Consider the following 26,296-nt stretch of genomic DNA (forward strand, 5'->3'; position numbering starts at 1 on the left):
ATGCGTTGTTAATATATGGTGAATAAACTTCAGTTCTGTTGAATAGCAAAAATAAGTATTTTTCTTTAAATGTCCGATATGCACATTTTAGATGCTTTGCTCCATTTCCGATGGCAACACACAAGTGACACATAACAGGCTTGGTTGGGTGTGGTCGATATGACATCATCGGGCACACACGACAGTTCAGGGGCTCTGCGTGGGCATACTGGCTCAGGTCTGTGCTCAAGTGTAAACGGGCAGCTCATGTCATAAAAATCTTTTAATCTGATGGACTCTGAGCCAGGTCAGGTCTGACTTGTAAGTGTAAATGCACAATTAGTGTATTTCTATGTAAAACGCGAGTGGAAGGTTCGTTTTGAAGGATTTCAATGAAATGTAGATCAAGTCATACATCTCCAGCCTCTTCAGCCTTCACTTATGCACAGTCTAGATAACTGCTGTATACAGCAAGTTATACAGCAAAGCTGTCCTTCCTCCTAATAGGAAAACCACTGACTCTGTGATGATAACAGGCAGCTAAAACGTACAAGACTCTCCATTCTAGAGCCTGCTTCTCACGACTGCTGCACCCTCAATTTTCACCTTGAAGAGGTTAGCAAAAATTGGGGTTTATTTCTCACACTATATAGTTTTACGTACAGCTGACTCCAGGCTATTACTACAATATTGATCTAATAGGGATATCAGTGCATATACCCTGCAACACACACACAGCATTCTTTTGCATGTTACAGAGGTGTCTGTACGTCACACTTACATTTTTACATATATCTGCAGATTAGAAGCTGTGGGTGTGTTCGTATATCACACTTGCATTTTAAATGAAAAACGGCGATTCAATTGTGTGATTAGTATGGATCTTCTTTTGCAAATTATTTAATGAATCAGAATCTGGTGGTATATGAGGCATCTGTCTTCCTGCCCTCCTGTGTGTCAGAATGTACATTTTTACCTGCTTTGGAAGTGTGTTCTCATGTTTCCATTCATGTTGTATGTACAGCTTTCCTTTGAGCTGTGTTGTGTCCCTGTGGGTACTGGTTTCAGTACAGAAGCACGGAGCCTCATCCTGCGTTGGGTTTCAATACAGAAGCAGGAGCCTCAGCCTGCGTTGGGTTTCAGTACAGAAGCAGGAGCCTCAAGCCTGCGTTGGGTTTCAGTACAGAAGCTGGGAGACTCAAGCCTGTGTTGGGTTTCAGTACAGAAGCAGGAGCCTCAATCCTGTGTTGGGTTTCAGTACAGAAGCAGGAGCCTCAAGCCTGCGTTGGGTTTCAGTACAGAAGCTGGGAGACTCAAGCCTGTGTTGGGTTTCAGTACAGAAGCAGGGGCCTCAAGCCTGCGTTGGGTTTCAGTACAGAAGCAGGAGCCTCAAGCCTGTGCTGTGTTTCAGTATAGAAGCAGGTAGCCTCATACTGTGTTTTCCAATTGTAACAGTTTGCAAGCCTCCCTCTCCAGCTAGGCTGTTCTCGCACAGTGGAGACTGGAGACAACCACACGACCCAGGCTGGAATCAAAAGGCTTTGAAGTCTGTCTTTTTGCCAGTCGTTTCCTTGCTGGTTGACCGAGGTGGGGATGCGTGGTTAAGGGGGGTTGCAGAGGCTGGGACTTCAAAGAACACACAGATCCCACAGACAGTTTCACAGCCTCACTTCCCAAACTACCACCAAGAAACAAGGCTGTACATTACCACTAGTGTATATATAGCAATACAGTACTGTCTTTACCATAACTTATTATCCCCACCACAGTTATCAGTCATAGAACCGGTTTCCCTTTGGAAAACAAAAGCATAAGTAAGATACGGTAATATGTAGTATTGAAATGGTCTGGTATATAAAGTAACACAATACTGCATGAAGAACCAGAGATGAAATAAGACTCCTATTGCTTAGCAGTTTCTCCCATTCCATGTTTTACTACGAGCTTGATTGGCCACAGTATGTATAGGTAACAAGCTCAGGTGTGTCTTATTAAACTCATAATAAATCCAGGAATGGATCAAATTGCTATGCAATGGGAGTCTTATTTCCACCCCTGAGAACACAGTAATGTGTTTATAGCTGTTTATTATTATTATTATTATTATTATTTATTTCTTAGCAGACGCCCTTATCCAGGGCGACTTACAATTGTTACAAGATATCACATTATACATTATTTCACATTATACAGATATCACATTATTTTTACATACAATTACCCATTTATACAGTTGGGTTTTTACTGGAGCAATCTAGGTAAAGTACCTTGCTCAAGGGTACAACAGCATTGTCCCCCACTGGGGATTGAACCCACAACCCTCTGGTCAAGAGTCCAGAGCCCTAACCACTTATTGCTGCTATTATTGTTTTTAATTATTACAATGTATAGACTGTTGTGGTTGATAAGAAATGGTATTAATTGTAATCAATACCTACAATAGAACTATATTTCAAGTTCCAGAGAAAAACAGTTGTATCAATTAGATTTAACACTTATGTTGTGAGTTAATTAGTGACATTCTAATGAAGTCAGCTTCGCTTTTTGTCACAGGTTTTACTCCCAATGGAGTAGTATTAAAAAAAAACACATCTTAATAAAATATAGTCCTTTCCATATGTGTGGGTGTAGCGGCAATACATGTGCAGTCGATGCCTATTACGTTACAGGATATGCCTGAGCACAATAGTTCATTATGACCATGGTAGTTAAAAACAGATGTGGGCTGCACAGGACTGTTAATTAAATCATCTCAAATAGCGTTCGAGTGAACTACATCAAATAAATCACCCGACGTAACATTTATTTAATGACCATCCCAAAATATATAAATGAGCTGAAATAAATGTTTATTTTAAATATGAGCAATATCACACAGAAACAGACATTTTTTATTGTGTGTGTGTGTGTGTGTGTGTGTGTGTGTGTGTGCGTGCGTGTTTGTGTGTGTGTGTGTGTGTGTGTGCGTGTGCGTGCGTGTTTCTGTGTGTGTGTGTGTGTGTGTGTGTGTGTGTTAGTGTTAGTTATATTCTTCCAAGCTACGGTGTTCAAGAGTTTGTTACAATTATTTTAGCCAAGATGAAAATAGCTAAACTTTAAAGATGCTCGTTGGGCCCCTCATTAGATGGGGTGGGTGTTCTTGAGAATGTCCAGTTTGTGACGGTCAGCTCAGAATATATGGTGTTTTAAGATGCCAAGTGACCAGCCGACCTCGTGGTGTTCACATTATTGTCCTTTTAGAAACGCTTTTGTGTCAATGTTCTACAACCAACTGCTGTGTAGTATTGAAAAATGTGGTGCGAGTAATTCAGTTATGCTAACTGAAATCTTTAAAAAACAATAAACATGTTAATTTTTAAAAATAATCCAATTTATTAAAAGGAAAACATTGCTTACAAAACAGTTTAAACATTTACAAACAGGTACTTAGCCACATCCTGTAAAACTGTTCACTTGTACTTTGCTTGTTACAGGATAGATCCACTGCTTTTAGTTATTTATATGCAACACAAACATAGTTCGGGGTGTGTGAGCACATATTTTACATTTTGTAGGCGTACATTTTGTCTATACAAGCTGAAATGTAACCTAAAACCATCGTTGGAGTTTGAATCCCGGCGCATCTCTAGTTCATTTTACCATTGCTACTCAATGTCAGCAACCACCGTTCTGTTTCTCTTAAAAATGTTTCCCTATGTGGTTTATGCATCGTGTAAGCGTACTGGTCTGTTAACCAATTCAGTTAACCAGTTTGACACTTATTTTCTTTATACAGACACCCTGCTATTCTGAGCACTTTAACAGGCTATCCAGAATAGTGTTTCGTGCAGTTTTCTGTAAATACATAACAGTCCTATGTATGAAAAACTTTAAAAACGGGAGTGACATGCTGTGTAATGAGAAGTGTTCTATGTCATTACTGAGAGGGGCTGTCTATACGATAAAGGACTGTTTTTTTTAAATGTATTTATTTAAGAGAAATACCAACACAGCCAATTCTTGTTTTAATTCATTTATAAATTGTTTACCATTCCCCTCTTTGAAACTGTGCTCATTCTACCTAAAGGAATTACAGCAAACTCTTGTACAGCATCTTAAAATAAAACACAAACAGGCACTTATCGCCTCTAGCCTATCACCACAGGCCAGTGTAATCCCCTGCCCCTTGCCCATGAGGGGGGCCTGTGTCGCTTGTACAGTTGTCTCTCAGTTTGCCGTGCTCATCCAAGAATAGACACAGCCGAAGTTTGTCGCATTTCATTTTAAAACTGTTTTTTGTTTTAAGTAAATACGTTGTAACAAAGTTGGTAATTGTCTAAAATATGACCGCTGATAGTCAATGTTTGTAGCATTTTTTTTTTTTTTAAGTTTTTAAGCTTTAACTAAATAAACTTAAATAGACATTCATGATCCGTGCATTTCAGCATAAACGCCTCATTTCAAAGTGTTTAAATACGTGCCTAAAGACTGTTTTGTTCAGCTGATAATCCTTCAGTCTGTACTTTTGAAAACTTTTGTGTTTGTTTACTTCTGTATAAGCTTACAGGCCGCTCCAGCATTGCCAGGCGAGACCCAAACTGCATGGCTGGGTCAACATATGCCTTATTTTATTGGTATAAATTAAAAAAATACAACAACAAATCTATTCTTTAGTTTTATTTACCATTTTACGGTAACAATTAGTTTTCTTAATATCAAAATTGACTTGAAACTACAATCTTTAAAACTGTTGCTTTAAATTACACACATGGCCCTTAACCGAGGTAAAAGGAAGGGGAGTGGCTCTTCCACAATGCCCTCAGCACACCGGGGGAACTGCCAGCCACACTCGCAATTCTCTCTCAGTTTGTTCAGTCAGATACAGTCAGGCACTGACACTGAAAAGGTTTGTAGCGTTTTATTTTAAAACTGTTTTATTTCTTCAGTTTAAGCAAATACATTGTAATAAGTCTAACATAGTGGCAGCTGATAGTCAAGGTTTGTATTCTTTTTTTATTGGACATTTTAATGTTTTAAACTCAAGACACTTGGTACGGACATTTCAGAACCCAACCGTGCTGTTTTACACGTGCTTGTACATCCAGCTGTGTAAAATAAATAATGCAATAAGGTTTTTAAAATGTTAACTTAACAATGTATACAGGGTCTCACTTTATTATTATTTTATTTTGTTTATTTATTTATTTATTTATTTATTTATTAATTTATGTGTTGGGTTAAGAATGTACATTTCTTAAACAGGTTGTTCTTTATTTTAAACATTTTGTCTTTTTTCAACAGACACGCTTTTCTGTTTAAGAACATAAGAACATAAGAACGTTTACAAACGAGAGGAGGCCATTCGGCCCATCTTGCTCGTTTGGTTGTTAGTAGCTTATTGATCCCAGAATCTCATCAAGCAGCTTCTTGAAGGATCCCAGGGTGTCAGCTTCAACAACATTACTGGGGAGTTGGTTCCAGACCCTCACAATTCTCTGTGTAAAAAGTGCCTCCTATTTTCTGTTCTGAATGCTCCTTTATCTAATCTCCATTTGTGACCCCTGGTCCTTGTTTCTTTTTTCAGGTCGAAAAAATCCCCTGGGTCGACATTGTCGTGTCACTTTACTTCTGTATAGGTCTATTTAGATCTGTACAGCATCTGATCCTTGTTCATTTTTTTTAACAGACACGCTTCTCTGTTTAATGTACTTGTTTTTAACATTTTACTGTGTTCGTTTTCAAGCTTGCTTTATTTTTCAACTCTTTATACATTTTAGTTTTTTTTTACCATTTTCAACTTGCGTTATTTTTTCAACATTTTATACATATTTGTTTTCCCTTTTTACTAATTTTATTTTTCAACACTTTGTACCTTTTTTGTTTTTCCCATTTTACTGCTCATTTTATTTTTCCGAAATCAAGAATATAACAAACTACATATTCTTGTTTTCAAGCTTATTTTATTTTTCTAAAAAGATTATTTTATTTTTTTTAAAAAGCCCATGTTTTCCCCGTGTTTTTCCCCCATTTCACTGATCCATTTATTTTTCTGAAATAACACATATAACACGCACACAAAAAAATAATACCCAAAACCTTTGTTTAATTTGAAATGTGATAAACTCCAATCATGGAACACGGTTTCCAAAAGTGCCTTAAAAACTACAGACACGTGACAGGATGGGAGGTGGGATTTCCATATTTGCATTAAAACTACAAACACGTGACAGGACGGGAGGGCGGGACTTCCGGAATTGCTTAAAGACTACAAACACATGACCGGAACTGGGAGGTGGGACTTCCGGTCAATCCTGATTGGCTAAGGTCACCTGTCAAACCCAAATGCTGCACTCTCATTGGTTAAAAATTAACATGGTGACATATGCTATAGCGTATAACTACTAAAGCACTGTATAAATGCAAGAAATATATAAATAAACAAAGAAGCGTATTGCCATTAAAAGTGCGTTTTTTCTTTATTTGATTCATTATGCAATTCTTGGTTTGTTGATTACATTTTAAAGCAACTTATTAGTGTCCATTTTCATCATGACACAGAACAAATAAGTCTGCCTTCTTCACAAGATCTGTGACAGCCCTTATAAAAATAACCTGTAGGTTACTGTAACAGGGGGTCTTAGTACCTGCTACTTTAGTTGTGGGTGTCCGCTGAATGATGAGAGAGAGACAGAGGGATGCAGTTGACAATGCCACTCAGGCGTCAAGGTTTTATTAAAGTAAATAAAATGTTGTGACAGGTGGCTGCCACTAGGGTACCAGCAATGATAGCCCTAGTGCAGGAGGACATACACAGACAGAGTGGAACCAAAATAAGAGCTCCAAAAATGAAAAACAAAACACAGTGAGAAAACAGCTAAAAACAAAAGTTTGCCAAACGCTGGCTTAGCGCTGCTCCCACTAAAAGGGAGGTCCCGCTCCGGAACCTACTCTCACTCACTCACTCACTCACTCACTCACTCACTCACTCACTCACTCACTCACTCACTCACTCACTCACTCACTCACTCACTCACTCACTCACTCACTCACTCACTCACTCACTCACTCACTCACTCACTCACTCACTCACTCACAGTAGTGAGGCTGCATGCTTGCTGAAACAAAAACCACAAGAACTGGCTTTCCAGCTCCTTTTTTATACCATGTGGCTGGGCTTAATTGATCATCAATTAGTCAATTAATCCCCAGCCACATTCTGCACATGGATTTGGCAGAGTTGGATTTAACCCCATCCCTGCCAAACTTAAATTCAAAACTTCACAACTTTATGTACAACTGCAAAAACCTGCCATATCTAGTGCACACTTATTCTATAGATATTTTTAAACTATACATACACAACAATACAATACATTATTTACACTTGCAGGGCTTTTGCCCTGCCACAGTTACCTATAGAATACTTCTATAACATTTCTATAGAATTCTATAGAAGACCTATAGGCTATTGTATTGAATCTATAGGTTTTTATAGAGATTGGGACATTTGGCCTATAGCACCTACAGAAAACTAGAGGTTATTTTCATAAGGGAGTGCTGTTTTTTATTTTATTTTAAATCATCCTTTGTTATCCAGGGAAGTGTCAGGAGGTATCCATACCAGGTTAGCATAGCGCTACCACTTCAGAGAGGCAGAATACCCGGTCCCTTATCAAACTGAATTTGCAGTTTACGGCTGGACAACGTGGAGAACTACTGAGCCCATGTTTAGAAAAAAATTAAAACAATTCAGGGCACAGCAGGAGAGATGATACCATCGTACCTGAACACACTGATGTGTAGAGAAAGGTACGGCAGGAGTTGTCGAGATGCTTATACTCTGCATCAGATCACACAGCTGTGCAGGGGTTGGACTGGCAGCAGCAGGCAAAAAAAGCTGAAAGTTTAAGATTTTTTTAAAAACTATACGTTTTCAGAATGGGATAGGGAAACACTGTAGTTCTGGCAGACTTCAGGGAGAAGGGGCAGAGTCAACAGAATGGTGAGTTTTAAATTTACTTGAATACTTACATTGGTTTTTTTTCTCTTCTTGAATTAGAGTGAATTGTGTCGGATTCAGACTCATTCAAAATCTCACATACACTCTGGTTTCCCAAAAGGTCAACATCTACAAAAATGTGGTTACATATTTTTATTGAGATAAAATGGCTGCTGTTTCACGTGCACTTCATTTTCAATGTATACCTTTTAAAAGTTTATTTAAAGCAGTATTTTCAATAAAATACACAGTTCTTTTACATGTATAATACTTTTCTTTGTTCTGCAATTTAAATTTGATTTCAGTGCTGCTGTAACTTAATATAAAAACTGACATCATGCATTTGGCTTAGACTCATGATAATACGAATTGCTAATAAGACATTTTTTGCTGGTCCCTTGAAATCCGTATTAACGAGAATTGACTGTATTTGCATAGGGTAATGTAGATATGGCGCCACCTCCTGTCCTTATAAAAAATAGCCACCAACTGAAACAAGTTGCAGGAAGTTGTAGTTAAGGGCTTGTTCTGAGCACAGGTGCGGCATCATTCTGGGAGCTCTATTGAGGCCACAGGTGTGCTTTCAAACTTCTCAGTTTAATGAATCTAAACAAGGAGAATACATTAGTCAAGATCACATATTCCTCTTTTTATTTTAACTTTACTTGTCTGTCTTTCCTGAAAGAAAATCTCTGTGTCAGACTGTATCATGTAAAACAGTGATGAATATCGACACACCGCTGGAAATCAATCTCCTCTATTTTTTTTAAATAGTCATCATTTAGTACAATTGGGTTAAGGCAGGTGGAGCTGTGGATTACTGTATAACATTGCATAACGCTTTAAAAACTATTCTGCATATTAAATTGATTATATCAGTTTATGCATATAGTAATTACAGAATATATTCTTTTTTTTTTTACCTTATTCGTGTTGATTTGAACCAGTTGACCGTCAAAGCAAATTCATTTAAAAAAAAAAAAAAAAAGTTGTTTAAATCCATAACCAGTCAGAGTAACAACCAATCAAGAGAAAAAAACTCATTTTAAAAAAGTTCTCATTGTCCACAGCAGTTTAGTAACCAGAGTGTTGTCCATTGCTTATATTATAATTGTGTTAAGGAACATGATAGTGTCCACATTTTGTTTTAATTCAAGCAATGACTGGCACTTGCGTACAATCTGCCCAGCATTACTGAATACCTGCTCACTGGGCACTGCCGTTGCTGGGATGCTTCATGCTTCAGAGATACAACTTGTGGAACAATCTTGATAGTTGTTGTTCTTCATTTTTACTCAGGGGTAGTTCGAATGAGTAAATGCAGATTTAGTTTGATGTTTTGTAAGGTGCTATCTCCTGAGGTTGCGTTTACGCAGAATTTGATAAATCGATGCATCACCTCAGCCTTAGATTGGGGAGGGGTGCTGAACTGTGCAAACTAGACACTGAACATCAGGACCACTGCTGTTTTAGTTTGCAAGAAATGCATCACTTACTTTTACTGTATCCCGTGTCTGTATATCAGCAATACATTTTTTAAACATAATCTCAATTGCTATTTGTATTCACATGTCATGAGTCAATCGACTGAGGTTTCCATTATAGTAAAGGTAACCTGTCTTGTAAATATTGCATGGTGTTCTGTAACACCTGTGACAGAAATACAGTGATTCTTGGTTGTAAATCTCTCTCCCGACCTGTGAGGGCGCTAAGCAGCGAGAACAGAGTTCCCTGGACGGGCTGGCCTGACAGTTCTTTCCCAGGGTTCAAGGGAAGTTGGCCAGCTAGTAAGGGGGCGGGACTCCGTTGCATTAACGCATTGACCCGGAAGGGAAACGTCGTGGCAGCCGCAGATTGGAGAGGCGGTTGCACTCATTTACCAAGGGGTCATGTTTGACGGCATAAAAGGGGATGGAGAATCGCAATCTGTTCCTTTGCTTTGGTCTGAGTTTTAAACCTGTAAGGAGTGTGAGAGACCCCGTGAGAAATAATGTTTTGTGAGTGTTTTGTCTGTTTGTCTGTAATTGTCTTGTCTTGTGAATCACCAGATGGCTAACACGATTCTGGAGCTTTCACCGAGGGCCAGCACAAAGCCGGAACAACCCTTCACCACTGTCACAAATATAAACCTGTATCACCCACCACGAGCACTACTGCACGCACCCAGGACTGCTGACCGTGTCTGTATTATTGTGGGGCGGATATTATTTGTTATTTGGGACTGCAATCCCCTTGTTATTTACCCCGTGCGGTACACATTGGTGTGTGTTGCCGGGGGATTATTGTTTGGTTGCCACAAAGGAATTTAAGATTATATTTGTTTTTAGTTTGGCTTGGGTTTTATTGTTTAATATCAGGGTTAAATAAATATTTATATTTTATTGTCCTTAAGTTTAGGGAAAGGGAAAGGGACATTTATAAGATTAGGTTATAAGGAAATATTTTAACAGGAGATATTTCAGGAGTTAATAATACTGACATCAGTATAAACCCGTGCTGACCACTCCACTGCAGAGCTTGCGCTTTATAAAAAGCTTCAAGGAGGGGGAAGCTTGTGTGCCTGCAGCTCACACTGGCTTAGCTAATGTAAACAAACTGGTAAGCCAACAACGTCTGTAATCCGTTTTTTTTTTGTATCTTGATTGTGGGGCACTGCAGCTCTAATTCTCATGTCTGTTTAAATTGTTACCACACCTCGGCTTCACAAGCTGCATCAAACTGAGGGAAGATCTTTCCCTTCTACTGTGCCCATGGCAACTATGAGGAGAGGTCGGGTACTTGGTTGTTTTTTGGCATCAAAAATGCAGATGCTCATGTAAAAACCTGGTAAAGTACAAAAGACTCCTTAATTTTCTCTGTTGGTTTGCTGTGTAACATAGATTTGTAGGTTGAATAGTAAATACCAAGCAGTCATATAAATACTGCAGCTCGAGCTTGAAACCTCAGTGTGACCTCGGCAGAATGTCAGCTCTGGTTAAGACTCTGACTGTGACTTTGCTTTGGAACCGGCTGCCACCCTCAGTTAGATCATTTGGTTCCAGTCTCTTCATCTCATGCTTGAAGGGAAATCCGTTTGAACACCCATTTCATACTTAATCACTTTCAGTGGGATGTTGAAAAGGTAAGGCTAATGAAGACGAAAAGCAGGACAGAAGGTAAGAGGTCTGTTTTCATCCTCACTGCTGTCCAAACAGATTGCTCTTTCTACAGATAGACTGAGCAGACCTCCAGCAGCACTTCTGTACACAAACTGAGCATTCTTTCTCAGGATACTCCGGGTATATCTGCAGTGTCAATATTTCCTGAATCTAGTCTTCTGAATTGGTAACATAAATAGCGGGTTTCCTTTGTCCAAACTTATCTAAATAATCTTTTCGGCGCTGATGTTAATCCATGAAATCCTAGACAAAGTAATGCAAAATCGGAATCCTAAAATCCTAAAAGAATCTCAGTGATTCTGCATCAACAACAAGGTAGCCCATTTCATCCCCTCACCACCCTGTGTGAAGAAGTGTCTTTCAGCTGTTCTCTGGTCCTGGTTTCTGTGCTGTGCTTAAAATATTGGTTAGGGTTGACTGGTTTCATCACCAGTCAAGCTCCCTGATTCTTCTTTGTTCCTAGCTAAACAGATTCAGTTTCCTCAGCCTATCTGCAGCTCATTTCTTTAAGACCTTCTGGGATCAGTCTGGACTCTCTTCAGGGCCATTTGGTAATGTGATGACCAGAAGTGAACGCAGTGTTCTGCCTGCAGTCTCACCAGTGCACTGGACAGCATGACCTTTGATTTGTATTCTACACTTTTGACTTCATCTTTGATTTGTTTGTACATGTTATTCTCAACATCCTCCGTGGAAATGTATGTGTAGCATGGAGGATATCTGTCACCAGGGGGCGTTGTGCTGATTGTTGACCCCTAGGGAAACTGTCATACCTTCTAGCCACAATGAGGTACCCTCTCCGCTCTCCTAGGTCAAGGGTCAGCGCTTTGTTTTGATTATGAAGATCTGGAAAGCCCTCGCTTGTTTGACTGTTGGGAGGTGAAACTGCACGCAAAGAGCAAACAAAGTAAAGCTGTTGTTGATAACCGGCTCAGGTTGCCAGGTTGTTTTTATTTTACTTTAAAAGCAAAACTAAAGAATAAGAGGGTTGCACAATAATGAAACAACACAACACAGAACCACTATAGAAATGAAGGCCTGAATACTATTCTAAAAGGAAAGTATTATACCTGCTACTAGTTCAATTTCCGTTAATGACTGTCATTGTCCTCACTGACGTGGAGAGGCAGAGTTAAAGGGCCTCCTGTTTTAGAAAGGCTACCTAGCCCGGTCTTACACATGCGGATTATTAATTACAGAATTATTTGCTTATTTAAAAAATACAAACAAATGTACTAAGCATATTAAAGGTACGAAAACAAACAGCCTTATCAGAAAGATCACATTCCACAGCTTAGGCTATAAACCATAGATCTGTATGCAGAGCACAGTTGACAGTGTGTGCAGCAGTGTGGAGTAGTGGTTAGGGCTTTGGACTCTTGACCGGAGGGTCGTGGGTTCAATCCCAGGTGGGAGATGCTGCTGTACCCTTGAGCAAGGTGCTTTACCTAGATTGCTCCAGGAAAAACCCAACTGTTTAAATTGATAATTGTATGTAAAATAATGTGATATCTTATAACAATTGTAAGTTGTTCTGGATAAGGGTGTCTGCTAAGAAATAAATAATAATTAGAAATGAGTAAACTGTGCTGCAATGGAACACTGAGAGGTAATATTAGTTCAATTTTGAGGCACTGCAGTGTTTTCTCTTAGATTATATTTCTAATTAATTTCAAAGAGTTACAAAAAAATCTACAAATAAAAAGTGCAATTTTTAGTTAAAAGAATAGCCATCTTAATTAAGAATGTTACTGCTGTTATTTATAATACTGTAAAAAGGAAAAGAAAAAGAAGGGTTTACTTGTGTGAATCCATTCAAGGACTCCTTGTGATTTCATTGCAGACCCATTCCAGTGCCTCTGTGATGCTATGACTCACACACACCTGCAGCACTTGATCTGTTCATCAAATGCATTTCAATGAATAGCCGGGTCGCTTGCATAAGACACAGACATTCATTGTCATTCCAGCGTCGCTTCATAGGATCTGCTTACATTCTACTGCTATTGAAAAGAAAGATAATTCAGCTGTTATCATCAGAAGAACCTGAAGCTGATCATTGATGCCTAATTAAAACAATTGAAATCATTAAACTGCAATCTGGTTTCAACTGCTACTGTCACTTTTTTGTAAGGGTGTTTTGAGTTGGAATATATGACTTTGTAATATCCTACAATGCCCTTTTTGAACAATAAATATTGCCTATGTTTATACTCTCTGATCAGCATCCCTCTGCTCTGTGTTGGTGGAGCAGAGAAAGAGAAAGAGAGGTTATTATACTCTCCGAACAGCCTCCCTCTGCTCTGTGTTGGTGGAGCAGAGAAAGGGAAAGGGAGGTTATTATACTCAACAACCTCCTTATGCTCTGTGCTGGTGGAGCAGAGAAAGAGGATGGGAGGCGCTTATATTCTCTGAACAGCCTCCCTCTGCTCTGTGCTGGCGGAGCAGAGAAAGAGAAACTGAGGTTATTATACTCAACGGCCTCCCTCTGCTCTGTGCTGGTGGAGCACATAAAGGGAGGCTCTTTTACTCTCTGAACATCCTCCCTCTGTTCTGTGCTGGTGGCAGTGTTGTAATCGAGTCACAAAAACTGGGACTCGAGTCGAGTCGAGTCACAGGGGGTTAAGACTTGAGTCGAGTGGAGTCTTTGACATGCCAATCTCGAGTCGAGTCACCTATCTGGTTCCAGTCAATTTGAGTCATTAGTTCTGACAGTTTGAGACAGTTTGATTTAATCAGATTTATTTTACATGAGATTAGCAATTAACAACAAATAACAATAAAAGAGAGTTTCAATTAAAAATACACAATTGAGATGCACAATAATGTGCTCATACTTGCCCCACTGATGTTCACCATTAAAGGTCCACAGTTTCTGCCTTGTGTTTTGTCTCCATTTCAGTGAATTCACGATTCATTGGCTAATTTGTTTGTCTAAATAAAATCACCAGTGTAGTAAAAATGTGCAAACAGTAATACTAAGAGGTCAGTTGTATTTTGAATAACCCTGTGTGGCAGGATGCTCTGCCTCTGTGCGTATTTTGTGTTTCATGTTGTCTGTTATATGTATTGTTGTAGTGGTGCACAGAGTGTGGGTTATGTAGCACAGGTGATGTAAAACGTATATTTGTATTTAGGCACGGGGAAATGCACAACCACTTCACTTGCAGATTAAAATGGGTATTTGTATGGGGGCAGGGGAAGTGCACAATTAGTCCACGTGCAGACTGTGCCGAGATTCAAGTGAATGACTGATTAGCAATCGAGTCTCAGCACAGCTATATAAAAGAATGAATGTTTCACGCACACAGGGTTGGGTGTACAGTGAGGAGCTATGGGAGAGAGAAATAAATTATAAACCAATTGCTACTCGTGCTGGAAGCACCAGCATGGTACTTGGTGTTTGTTAGTGTTTTGTTTATTTGTTTTGGCCACTGTACCATTTTGTTTGTTCTGTGTTGCTGTTTTCTTAAACCTTTTTATTTGTTGATTTACAATAAACCGACGCAACAGCGTGTTTACTAAGTAGACTGTGTCCATTCAGTTCCTGGTCTGATGTCACCATGCGAGCCATCTTGTCTCACCCTACTAACATAAAAGACTGGTATTGTAGCTGTTGTTTCATAAACACATGCAAAATACCCCAGCAGCGCAAACTAACACATTTTCTTTTTTACCAGTATAATAATTGATCTGTTCACTCACTATGACAACATGCACAGACCACTTCTTAAAAATGTATTGAAAACAATGCAGTTCCGTCCTCAACCTCCTTTCGTGTGGCAATGTTGATTGGCTCTTATTCCCAAAATCATGCTGCTGTGGTTTGGTCTTCCCATTTTCGTTCTCATGAATTTATTCTTTAAAAAAGCAAACAGTTTTTAACCAAACTAACTCTAAAACATCTATCCAGCATGCAAATCCTGATGTATTAAATGAATCAAACACATCTAGAGCTGATTTACTGAATTCAGGCATTCTGGAAAACAATGATGACCGTGCACAGCTTCATTGATCATCTGTACCATGTGCTGCCATGCCAGTGATTGTAGAAGGCTATGGGAATGTACAAAAAATCAATGCAATTGTTAAATCTCCAGAGGATTGTTTTGTGTGTTCATTTCTTGTACAGTGCCTTATTAGGTAAAATTTTGTGTGCAAAACATTTATTTTTTAAGTGTATGAGCTTGTTGTACATGAGTTTGGATTCGCAATGGTTATTTGGATTTTAAAAACAACTAACGATTTTAGCAAAATATGGCTTTTTTGCCAGTTCTTTTTTGTTTTCTAAAACAATCTGCTTTTTAAACATAGTATAACTTTAGATCAATATACATTAAACCAGACAACACACACTAAACCCCTATTTTTTCTACCGCATTTAAGTTTTAAGCTTACTTAAATAAAAATGTATTGATTCACCCACCAAATAAGTAATTTCTTTTTGAAACTTGGCAAGAAATATTAAAAAAAAACCCAAAATAATTTGTGTTATTTTAGACCCAGTTTATTTTAGTTTGGTATTTCTCAGTGCTGGCAGGATGCAGAGTGCTTATTTCTCTCCCTGTCTGCTCCATAGTTCTTATGAACTCGACGAGCGCAGGTACTCTTGATTTCCCTTCCATGCTGCTGACACTCTTCTCTCTGTCTGTGTCGTCACGGGTTTGTCTCATCAGAAGAAGGGCTGCGGTTATTGAAAACGAAACTGATCATGTCATTTTATCATAAAGACTATGACTATCAAGTCGAGTGGAGACTTTTGGGCCAGGACTCAAGTCGAGTCTTTTCTCTCAGGTTATTACAACTCTGTCTGGGTGGAGCAGAGAAAGAAAAAGGGAAGCTCTTATACTCTCTTAACTTCCTCCCTCTGCACTGTGCTGGTGGAGCAGAGAAAGCAAGATTAAATGATGTCATCTATCATTGGGTTTGAATGTACAGGTAAACAGTGCAGAATAAAGATTGAATCGTTGCATGTATTGGAGCTCTGCTTGTTTTTAATTTAAGATGAGCTGTTCAGATACAACACTGTAGATGAAGTGGGACTTGCAGCAAAGTATTTTGGTTATGCAAAATAACCAGAATAAGCAGAAATAATCATTATCTAGTGCAGCAGAAAAAAATCATCATCTAGGAATAATACATGCATCTCCTGAATTAACATTAAAAAAGTGAAGAAATAAAAGGGGACCCAGTAATAATGTTACTACAGATAAAACAAAGATGTAAGAACATTGATTAGCACTCATCTATATTGGGACTAGACAACAGTAAGAGATTTAAAGTAATGGCAAGATACACATTTATCCTTGAAGAATATAAATCATTGTGACATAAATAGAATGATTCTTGGTGGTAAATCTCCCTCCCAACCTGTGAGGGAGCTAAGTACAGGGAACAGAGTACCCTGGACCGGATGGCCTGACAATTCATTCCAAGGGTTAAAAGGAAGTCTGTCATCTAGAAAGGAGACGGAACTTGGCTGCACTAACTCATCGACCCGGGAGGGAAACGATGTGGCAGACCCGGATTGGAGGAGTGGCTGCAATCGTTTACCAAGGGGTCATGCGTGACGGTACAAATAGGGGACGAAGCGACGTGATCTGTTCCTTCGTTTATGGTTAAGGAAACGACCCGGAAGGACCTGTGTTAAAAATATTGTACGTGAGTGTTTTGTTTGTTTGGTCTCATCTCTAGTTATTACTTGTTGTTATTAGTAGATGGCTAACATGTTCTGGAACTGTCTCCAGAGGCCAGCATGAACCTGGACATCACTACACCTGTGTCCCGATAATAATTTTATTAGCACCACAAGCACTGCAGCACGCACCCAGGACTGGTGACTGCCTGTGTATATTGTGTGTGTAACTGGACTGCGTTTATGATTTGGGACTACATGAGGCTGTGTGGTCCAGTGGTTAAAGAACGGGGCTTGTAACCAGGAGGTCCCCAGTTCAAATCCCACCTCAACCACTGACTCATTGTGTGACCCTGAACAAGTCACTTAACCTCCTTGTGCTCTGTCTTTCAGATGAGATGTAATTGTAAGTGACTTTGTAGCTGATGCATAGTTCACACACCATAGTTTCTGTAAATTGCCTTGGATAAAGGCGTCTGCTAAATAAACTAATAATAATACAAACCCTTTATTTTGAACAGTTCAATACACATTGCTGTGTATTGCCTGGGATTATTGTTTGAGGTCACCAGACCTGGATTACAATATTAAAAGCCTTCTAATTGGATTATCACTGTTTTGCCACAATCATGTAATGCTTTGACAAGTCACTGTTCAAATACAAAATGATCACAAACTTATCACACTTGATCCAAATCCCTGAAACACCAGCAGTAGTCTCCACACTGAATTGAGGCAATGGTTAACATGTGTTTAGCTGTCTCTGGAAACAGCATAGTCCCGTTGCATTGTCCAGCAATCAGAGGCCTGCTATAGTGTTCCACATTGTTCTGTCAACACTCTATTGAAAAGAGCAAAACATTGAAAAGCTGTATACTGTCTACTTACTGTACCTGGTGACTGTGTGTTAAAGTGATTAATACTGAAAACACCAACATAGAAAATCAAGCAAATAGAGCAAAAACCTTGATCTCTTTCAAATGAATGAAAGCCAGAGAATAAATCAGTTTTTAATTTATGTTTTTAAACAGAGATATCCGCATTTCAAATTCCATTTTCCCCATTTTGCCCATAACATGTGCCAAGTTAGAATCATCCTTCAAGCGTGTGTAACCGGGGAGCAGATCCAGAGCACACTGTTTGTAGCTTTTACGGCTCTCTGAAGGTTGTGACTTTATTTTCAAGATTCACCACAACGCTTCCTGCTTGTCCTTTATATCACTCTGAGCCAAGCAGGAGCTTCTTCTCTCTTATTTATTTTATTCATTTATTTATTGCATTTATATAGCGCTTTTTATACAAAAAGTATCGCAAAGCACTGTACAGTGCATAGCAGAAAAAAACAACAAACACAATACATTTGTATAAGTTTAAGTTTATTTATTTATATACCACCTTTCACACAAAGTGTCTCAAAGTGCTTTACAATACAATCAAATAAAACAACAAAATACAGAATTAAACACAATTTTTACAGCAAAATTGGTAATATTAATAAAAAGTAAGCAACAACTTGGTTAAAAACAGAAAAACAGTGAACAAATTTAAAATAATAATATACAATAATACATAAAATCAGGATTCAAAAGCTAATCTAAAAAAATGAGTTTTTAACCTTGACTTAAAAACATTAAGTGACTTTGCTTCTCTGATGTCGCATGGCAACCTATTCCACAATCTTGGTGCATTATAGCTAAAAGCTCTTTCACTCTTTCTCTTGGTCTTAATCTTTGGAACAAGCAAAAGACCAGAGTTGGCTGACCTTAGAGCACGGACAGGTGCATATGGGCACAGGAGCTCTTTTAGATAGTCAGGAGCCAGACCATGGAATGTCAGCAGCAAGACCTTCAAATCAATTCTAAAACATATTGGAAGCCAGTGAAGTGCAGCCAATACTGGAGTTATGTGTTACATACAACTGCCACAGTCAGACCATTCAAATAACAGTATACACATAATAATACAAAAGCAGCAATTTTAAAGTTACATTAAAACCCACTAAGATAAGAAAGCCATTTATAAAAGTGCGTTTTTAGTCTTGACTTGAAAACTGTAACGGTCCAATAAGACTATGAGAGAATGGACTTGCTAACTGGACGACCCTCTCCTAAAGAAACAAATCTCTCCTCACAACGTGGTTGTTCTAGAAGTGCAGGTCCCGTTCCTGTAGACCATCTCGGAGCCCAAGCAGTCTTTCTGGAACTCCTTGGGGCTGCAGACCACTTTGCTTTTTAGGGCCACGGCACAGTAATCCACCGGCTCCCCATCCAGACTGCTCTCCATCCACCGAAAGCACATGATCCTCTGGAAGGAGCGGCGGAAATTGCCCGACACAAAGACGTAAAGGATGGGATTGGCCCCACTGTTGGCATAGCTCAAGATGACAAAGAGCTGGGTAATGACCGGGTCGGGCGGCCTCTGGAATACACTGAGCAGCTGGATGATGTAAAAGGGCATCCAGCAGATGACGAACACGGTGACCACAAGCATGACCATCCGAGTGATCTTCTTCTCGGACTTGCGCCTCTGGAGCCAGCCAGCTTTCAGAGCCACGGCACGCATCTTGACCACGATCAGGCAATAGCAGAGGCAGATGGCAACTACGGGCAGCAGAAAACCCAAGAGGAAGGTGTAGATCACAAAGGCCTCCGACCATGAAGATTCAGGCCACAGAAAGTTGCAGTCAACACCGCCATCCCCGGATGGGACTGTATCTGCAAAAATAATGATGGGCAGGATGACCACCAAGGAAAGAACCCAGACGCAGATGTTGATCATCTTGGCCACAGTGGGGCGTCGGTACCTGGCAGCTTTGATGGGATGGACGACTGCGATGTACCTGTCAATGCTCAGGACGGTCAGGCAGAAGATGCTGGTGAACATGTTGATGCCATCCACGCTCAAGACCAGCCTGCACATCAAGGAGCCGAAGGGCCAGTGCTGGAGAGCAGCCGAGGTAGCCAGGAATGGGACGCTCAGCATGAACAGCTCATCAGCGATGGCCAGGTTCAGGATGTAGATATTGGTGGCAGTTTTCATCTTGGCATATTTCAAAATTACGTAAATGACCATGGCGTTACCAGTCAGTCCGATGCAGCAGACAACAGCGTATATAGAGGGGATCACGAACTTACTGGGGTCCGGGTCCAATTCAAAGTCTTCATACTCCAAGGAGGAGTTGAAGGGAAACCCAGTTGGAAAGAACAGCCCATCGGATTCGTTGATGTTTGCCATGTTTTGGTGGACCAAAGTAAGAATCTTGTTGTGCTGACCTGAGTTAGCAGAGAGATCCTGTTTCTGGGTTGAGACTGAGATTATGCTGACCTGAGTTAGCAGAAAGGATCTCGTTTCTGGGTTGAGGCTGAGATTATGCTGACCTGAGTTAGCAGAGAGGATCTCGTTTCTGTGTTGAGGCTGAGATTGAACTAACCTGAGTTAGCAGAGCTGCTTCTTTAGCACAAGCTCTAGAAGGCTTTTGTTTTGATCAGTCCTCATTGCTGGGACCCATCATTGAAAAGTAGGCAGTAAATGATTCAATATCGTTATGGACAGTAGGGTGGTGGTCCGACCTGCAAAAAAACAAACAGATTTTAATGTTTAGTGTTATGTACAGATTAGTGTTAATGCAAGTGCAAAATATGTATTTATTTTTTTATTTAAACACAACTTTTAAAATGTACAAATATATATACAGTATTGCCTCCCTGGCGCATCAGCACACACAACGGCTGCGATGCTGGCTCCGGGGATCAACCACAGTGCGGTCTCCCCAGCGCGTCAGCATGACAACCGTCTGGATTGAGATAAGTAGGGTACATCTCTGGGGTCTTCAAGTGGGCACCTTCCATCCTCTGTGTTTTGTCGACTAGCCCACAACACCTCAAAAGGGCTCGACAGTGATTCACTGGTGAATAACTTCTTTACAAATTTGAATGGGTCTTTACAAAAGTTAGTTCTCTCACGCTCCTTCTTTTTGCAGGGTTTCCGTAGGCACTCAGCTCTGCTCAATGTTGCAAGCTTATCTTTTATGACCCTTTGTAACAGATTGAGTGCCTCCTTCTGACTTTGTTCTGCTGTTCTCCATTGCTTCCTCAGCTGCCTCCTAATGAGGGGGATTCTGTGATATAATACTGTAAATTAGAGTGTTTGTATAAATAAGAATGGGATTAGTTTTAATTGGGAACCTGATGCTCTGTGTGTACCAGCCTGCCTGCTGTGTTTGGTTGTGGGAACGAGCAGCGTGTGTGTGTTTACCAGCTGCAAGCTCCTAATCAGCAGACGGGCATGGTGCAGCAGAGCGCCAGGAATGAAAGGGTCCCGATTACACAGACCAAGGCGTCTGTAAAGCCATAGGGGTCAGAGCACTGCTGCTGTCGAAGCATCGGCCCGTCTGTGCTGCTGACTGGGGTCAGGAAACGAAGCGACCGCCTCTAACGGCGTTCGTGTGAATACTCTGAGGTCAGAAGGGGGTCGGGGGGGGGGGGGGGGGGTGGTCGGGGGGTGTGTTCTGGGAGAATGAAGCTGCAATGAACCAACGATCATATGTATATCCGAGGTTGGAGTTGGGGGAACTGCCCGAGGGACAGGGAGTTAGTTTCGGGATAGTAGATCCCACCCAGTATAGCAGACAGGTGTGGAAGCCGGCCCTCCATTTGTACGGAGTAGTGTGAGCCATCTACATGGCACCTTTTGATAGCTTTTGTAGGCAGGACTGTATGTACCACGTGAGCTACCATTGCTGGAAGCGTCATGTGGGGTTCCTGTGTATGTGAATAAACCTGTGCCCTGTGGGGCGTGTCAACCACAATCTTCCAGTCTCGGTCTCCAGTCAATCATGCAGTGAACACTCATCCATGTCATTATCACCTTCAAATCATTCTTGCGTTGTAGCAAGTCCCCTGTTACAGTATCTATAGTGTTGTTCATGCATGCATTGTACCGAGTCCCCTGTTACAATATCTATAGTGCTGTACATTAATACAATCTTTTATCCAAAGAGACTTACTGAAATTACAAGCAGTTACAGGCAACAAAAATGGAAAACAAACATAAATATACAATATATACAAAAAATAAATAAATAAAGGAAAATACAAAAAGATATATAAATAGAAATATATAAATAGAAATAGAAATAAAAATGCACAAATAAAGGTTGAATAAGTGGGTTTTGAGAAGATGATGGAAAGCAGTAAAGTACTGAACAGCCGTGAAGTTAACCGGTAGCTGGTTCCACCACAGGGGGACAAGGGAAGAGAAGGAGCGAGCACAGGAGGAAGCAGAGTGAAGAGAAGTCATAGCAAGTTGGCCAGTAGAGGATGAGCGGAGAGGGCGAGAGGGAATATAAGGAGACATGAGTGATTGGCAATAGATAGGAAAGGGGCAGTCTGATGAATAGAGCAATAGGCACGAGTAAGGGTCTTAAATGGTAAAATAAAGATACAGAGAGAAATGGCAGATGAAAAGACATAGCAGAAATATAAAAGCAAATGATGAATTCTAAATATTCAAAATACAAAACTAACTGGTAAAATAACATAACACAACACATAACACCACAGAAACACCCCTGAAACGCCCCAGAACAGCCCAGAACTGCCCAGAACAGCCAGTGTCCTTTCCCGATGTCCTTACATGATTGCTGCCCACATTGCCACTCACACCAGCAGGGAAGATGAAATACAAGCACTGCTTAATCAGACGCAGCAACAATACTAACAACAATAACAATGAGAATGAGAATGAGAATACTTCTTTGTCTTCGTCTTCTTCTTCTTCGTCGTCTTATTACCACTGATAATAACATTTCACGTTATCACTGCAGTTGGTAAGACTGTTCATTTCCCAATAGCCCAAGGCTGTTCATTTCCCAGTAGCCACTGTGTATGGGGTATATACTTTAAAGCTTCATGGTTCTTTAAATGATTTTTAAAGGTTCATTGACTTATTTTCGCACCTCTCGTAACATGCAGTGTTGTGTGATGCCCTGCCCTTACAGATTCTGTGGGTGAGATGAGATGAGGTTCAGAGATCAAGCCCGGTTTTGTAACGCGGTTAGGATGCTTGCTTGTGGGTAGCAGTTCCACCAACAATTCTTATTGCCGTCACTGAGTAATTCAACCAGATACGACGTGTACAGTGTGTCCTGCAGTGATTATTGAGTCCAGAAAAAAAGAAACACATATTCTAAATGTTTGCCATTTATTTCCTTTAAAATAACTGCCTGATTGTAGACACATTGACTTGCATTTGAGCGCCGATCCCTGCTTTCCCCGTGACTGATGTGTTTTCAATGTCCAGTTGCTTCATGCGACTTAAGGAAGTTACCATTAAAAGAATCCAAGTCACCTTTGCTATAATGTGTGTGTTTTTCATAAAGGAAAATCTGAGACCTACAAAATGATAAATATAGGTAAGACTTACTGGAATATTAGGACTGTTAGTACTTTAATACAATCACTAAATACAAACACAGTGAAAATGAGGGAGGCAAATAAATCGTTTTCTAAACTGTATGGGCAGTTTTGTGATGTGTCACTGTTTCTATTAGAATAGCCCCCATGATCAGATGAACGCAGTTATAAATGGAATGTTTCTATTCTTAGAATCCTGTATTCCTTTAATAAGAATCTTACAATCTATCCAAGTTCTAAATATAGTCAAACACACTTGGAGACTGGACTGAGTTTCGGAGGCCAGTAACTTACACTCAGTATCGCTTCCATCATTTCTGAAAATAATTAGTCTTTTGTGTAATTATGTACGTGAAGCACAAAACAGAACATGTATTTTAAACTGTCTGTCCCTGATACAGTTTCTATACTACTGATACAGTTCCACATACTGCCATTCACTACTGTATGTGCTGTTTTGAAAGAAACATTTTATAGCAAAGACATATTCTTATTTAAAAAAAAAATACTTGCTGCCATAAAAGGTTACTGCTGCAAACATGTGATACATCCTTCATTTAATATGCATACTGGATATACAGTTTAACTGAATGCTGTCGTAGAACAGGCACAGGTGTTGTGTTTATTGCTTGCCAAGTTTTTAACTGCACATGAAACCAGTGTATAAAACTCAATCTCCTCTCATTCCCAGTATCAAACTGGGGCTGCTGGCTGCAACTAGGATCTACACAAAAGTCAAAGATCAGCTGGTATGCATCACACTTCTGTACAATTGCCATTAATGCATGTATTCACCTACCTCCAATATTCCCCTGATAATGAAATGGTTTTGCATCCTTCTGTCCCGCGATGTGTGTTTTCTGTTTGCAATCCAAGGTTAATAACCTGCCTCTTGCATCCTTTCAATTGGGCGCTTGTTAGAGAGCTTTCACAATCAGTGTGTGCTGGTTCTGCCAGCCTGCAATCCTAACTGGGCTGGCTGAGGTGCCTCTGTTTGATTACATGTTTCTATTGACCAGGGAAATGACTAAATCACTCCAGTGATTTATTCAATTGAATAGTCTACTGAGCTGAGTTAGCAGCACTGTTCCTTTAGCTAAACGAGAGGGTTGCAGAAGACTGGGCTCACCCTTCCACAGATAACACACACACAGTCGTTTAATACAATCAATAAAAACCACCTGTCTGTAGTTCTAGATGTACAGTTTGTGTTCAGTGTAAAAGGATGTCTTGGGATGTCTTGTTGTCGTCCCTTTTCTTTGCAGTATACTGTGATGAGAAAATTCCAAACTGTTTATAGTGTAAACAACAGCATCACGATGAAAGATTTGTCTCCCAAAAGCATAGAAAGGTGATCTGGAAAATGCATCAAAAAAGCAAACACCATTAATCAGTCCTATTTTGAATCATGCATTTGTAAAACCCTTAAACTTTAGTTTTTCCTGCAGCTCAGTGTCAAACAGCATTCATCACTGTGTAGATTCTCACTCCTATGTTAACAGCTCCAATACTTCATCTTGCATGTGGGGGTGCTGAATGGCTGTCAGATGTAAGCATGACTGCAGAGGTCCGTCTTTCCTGAGATAAACATGAAAACGTTTCAACGCTTTCAAAATCTCTAGAAGCCAGCCTCCTGCTCTAGTAGCCCCAGTTCTTTATATGCCAGCTTGCTTGTCAAAGGACTGGACTTGAAATGTTGTTGGAATTCAAGCAAGTAATGCAGATTGGATTAGATGATGAATATTAGAATAGAGAGCCTGGCAGAATTACTAAAACTCTTTATGAGCTTATAGTATTGAATCATTTTTCAATTACAAATATATCTTTCATTCATATACTACAGTATATTGTATATTATAATGTATATATTTAATGTATTGCAATGTATTGAAGATTCCCAGCTATACTGTACAGAATGTGTATGAAATCTCTATAGTATGTATTGACAAATATATTTTTATTTAATGATAAATATATTATCCCATATATGAAAAGCAGAAAAAACATTTTCTCATTGCATATATAGATTTCCTAATACTGTGCAATAAATACAATGTTTTAGTGTGTATGTAATAAATATTAGAAAAAAGGTATTCATGTGCCAGTATATTTCCCAGGTGAAGTTATTTCATGTTCCCGTGTTTGATAAATAAATATGACTTTCATAGATCCAGGTGCGGGTTATTTGTTAGCTTGCTTTCCAGATTGGAAAAGAACAGAAAAGAGCCAACTGAGCTGCTCCTCAAACTCCGGCTGCTCCCTTCCTTGCTGGTTTGTTGAAATAGTTACATTTCAAACACCCTTAATCATATCTTTAAAGATGCCCGGCTTGCTCTCGTAATGTGAATGAAGTGCTGTAAGCGGCAGCACGAACAGGTCCATCTGTGTAGTTGATAATTGTATAACAGTCCATCATTTCCATTTGGCATTGCACTCCCCAGCAAAAAAGCATCAAAAAGCAAACACCATTTATCAGTCCTATTTTTAATATCAAGATATAGCAAGCTCCTCTTATCTGAATACAGGACACCACTGCCTGGTGAATATGAAATGCTATATCATTAATTATGTAGTGTTCACCTGATCAGTTGCAAAACTTTTTATGGAATATTTTACTAAAGCATGTTTACTGAAACAGCCAGCTTGCTTTTTTTTTATCTGAAACCCTGCTAACAGCATCCTCTGTAGTCCTGATGTCTAGCAGTGTAGCAACACTCCCGCTGCATTGTACAGCTCCTCCATCCCTCTCGGAGCGCAAGCCTAATGGATTCTGAGCAGGGTTATACAATCGCGGCTCTCTTACATGAAGCTCTGCAGGAGAGGAGAGGCGGGGGGGGGGGGGGGGGGGGGGGTGATCTGCCTTCCCTGGATACAGTAACCAGGTTATATTCTTTATTTGCATTCTGAATGGCTGCTGATATTGCCTGTATTCTCGTGTGTTGCTATTTCTGCTGTTTGAGATTCTCATGCAGGTGTCTGTTTCAGAAGCCCGTGGAAACCTGCCTTGGCTAGGAACCAATCACATGTAAGCAATACAGAAAGGTAGAGAAGACAGAGACAGGGTGCAGTTTGCCTTCCTTTATTTATTGTATTTATTTAAAGCCATATGAGCTGCAATGAGCTTGTTTGCAAA

At 39.9% G+C, this 26,296-nt stretch overlaps 1 protein-coding gene across 1 annotated transcript; it reads right to left on the minus strand.

The window, feature by feature from the left end:
- Positions 1-18,191: 18,191 nt before the first annotated feature.
- LOC117398585 (somatostatin receptor type 1) lies at positions 18,192-25,912 on the minus strand. Its single transcript, XM_033997564.3, has 2 exons — positions 23,963-25,912; positions 18,192-20,319 (listed from the first exon to the last, which is right to left on the minus strand). The coding sequence occupies exon 2, from the start codon at positions 19,982-19,984 to the stop codon at positions 18,878-18,880; it is 1,107 nt and encodes a 368-aa protein (XP_033853455.1). The 5' UTR covers positions 19,985-20,319; positions 23,963-25,912; the 3' UTR covers positions 18,192-18,877.
- Positions 25,913-26,296: the final 384 nt, after the last annotated feature.

This window comes from Acipenser ruthenus, chromosome 51, assembly GCF_902713425.1.
Source record: "Acipenser ruthenus chromosome 51, fAciRut3.2 maternal haplotype, whole genome shotgun sequence".
Taxonomy (NCBI): Eukaryota; Metazoa; Chordata; class Actinopteri; order Acipenseriformes; family Acipenseridae; genus Acipenser; species Acipenser ruthenus.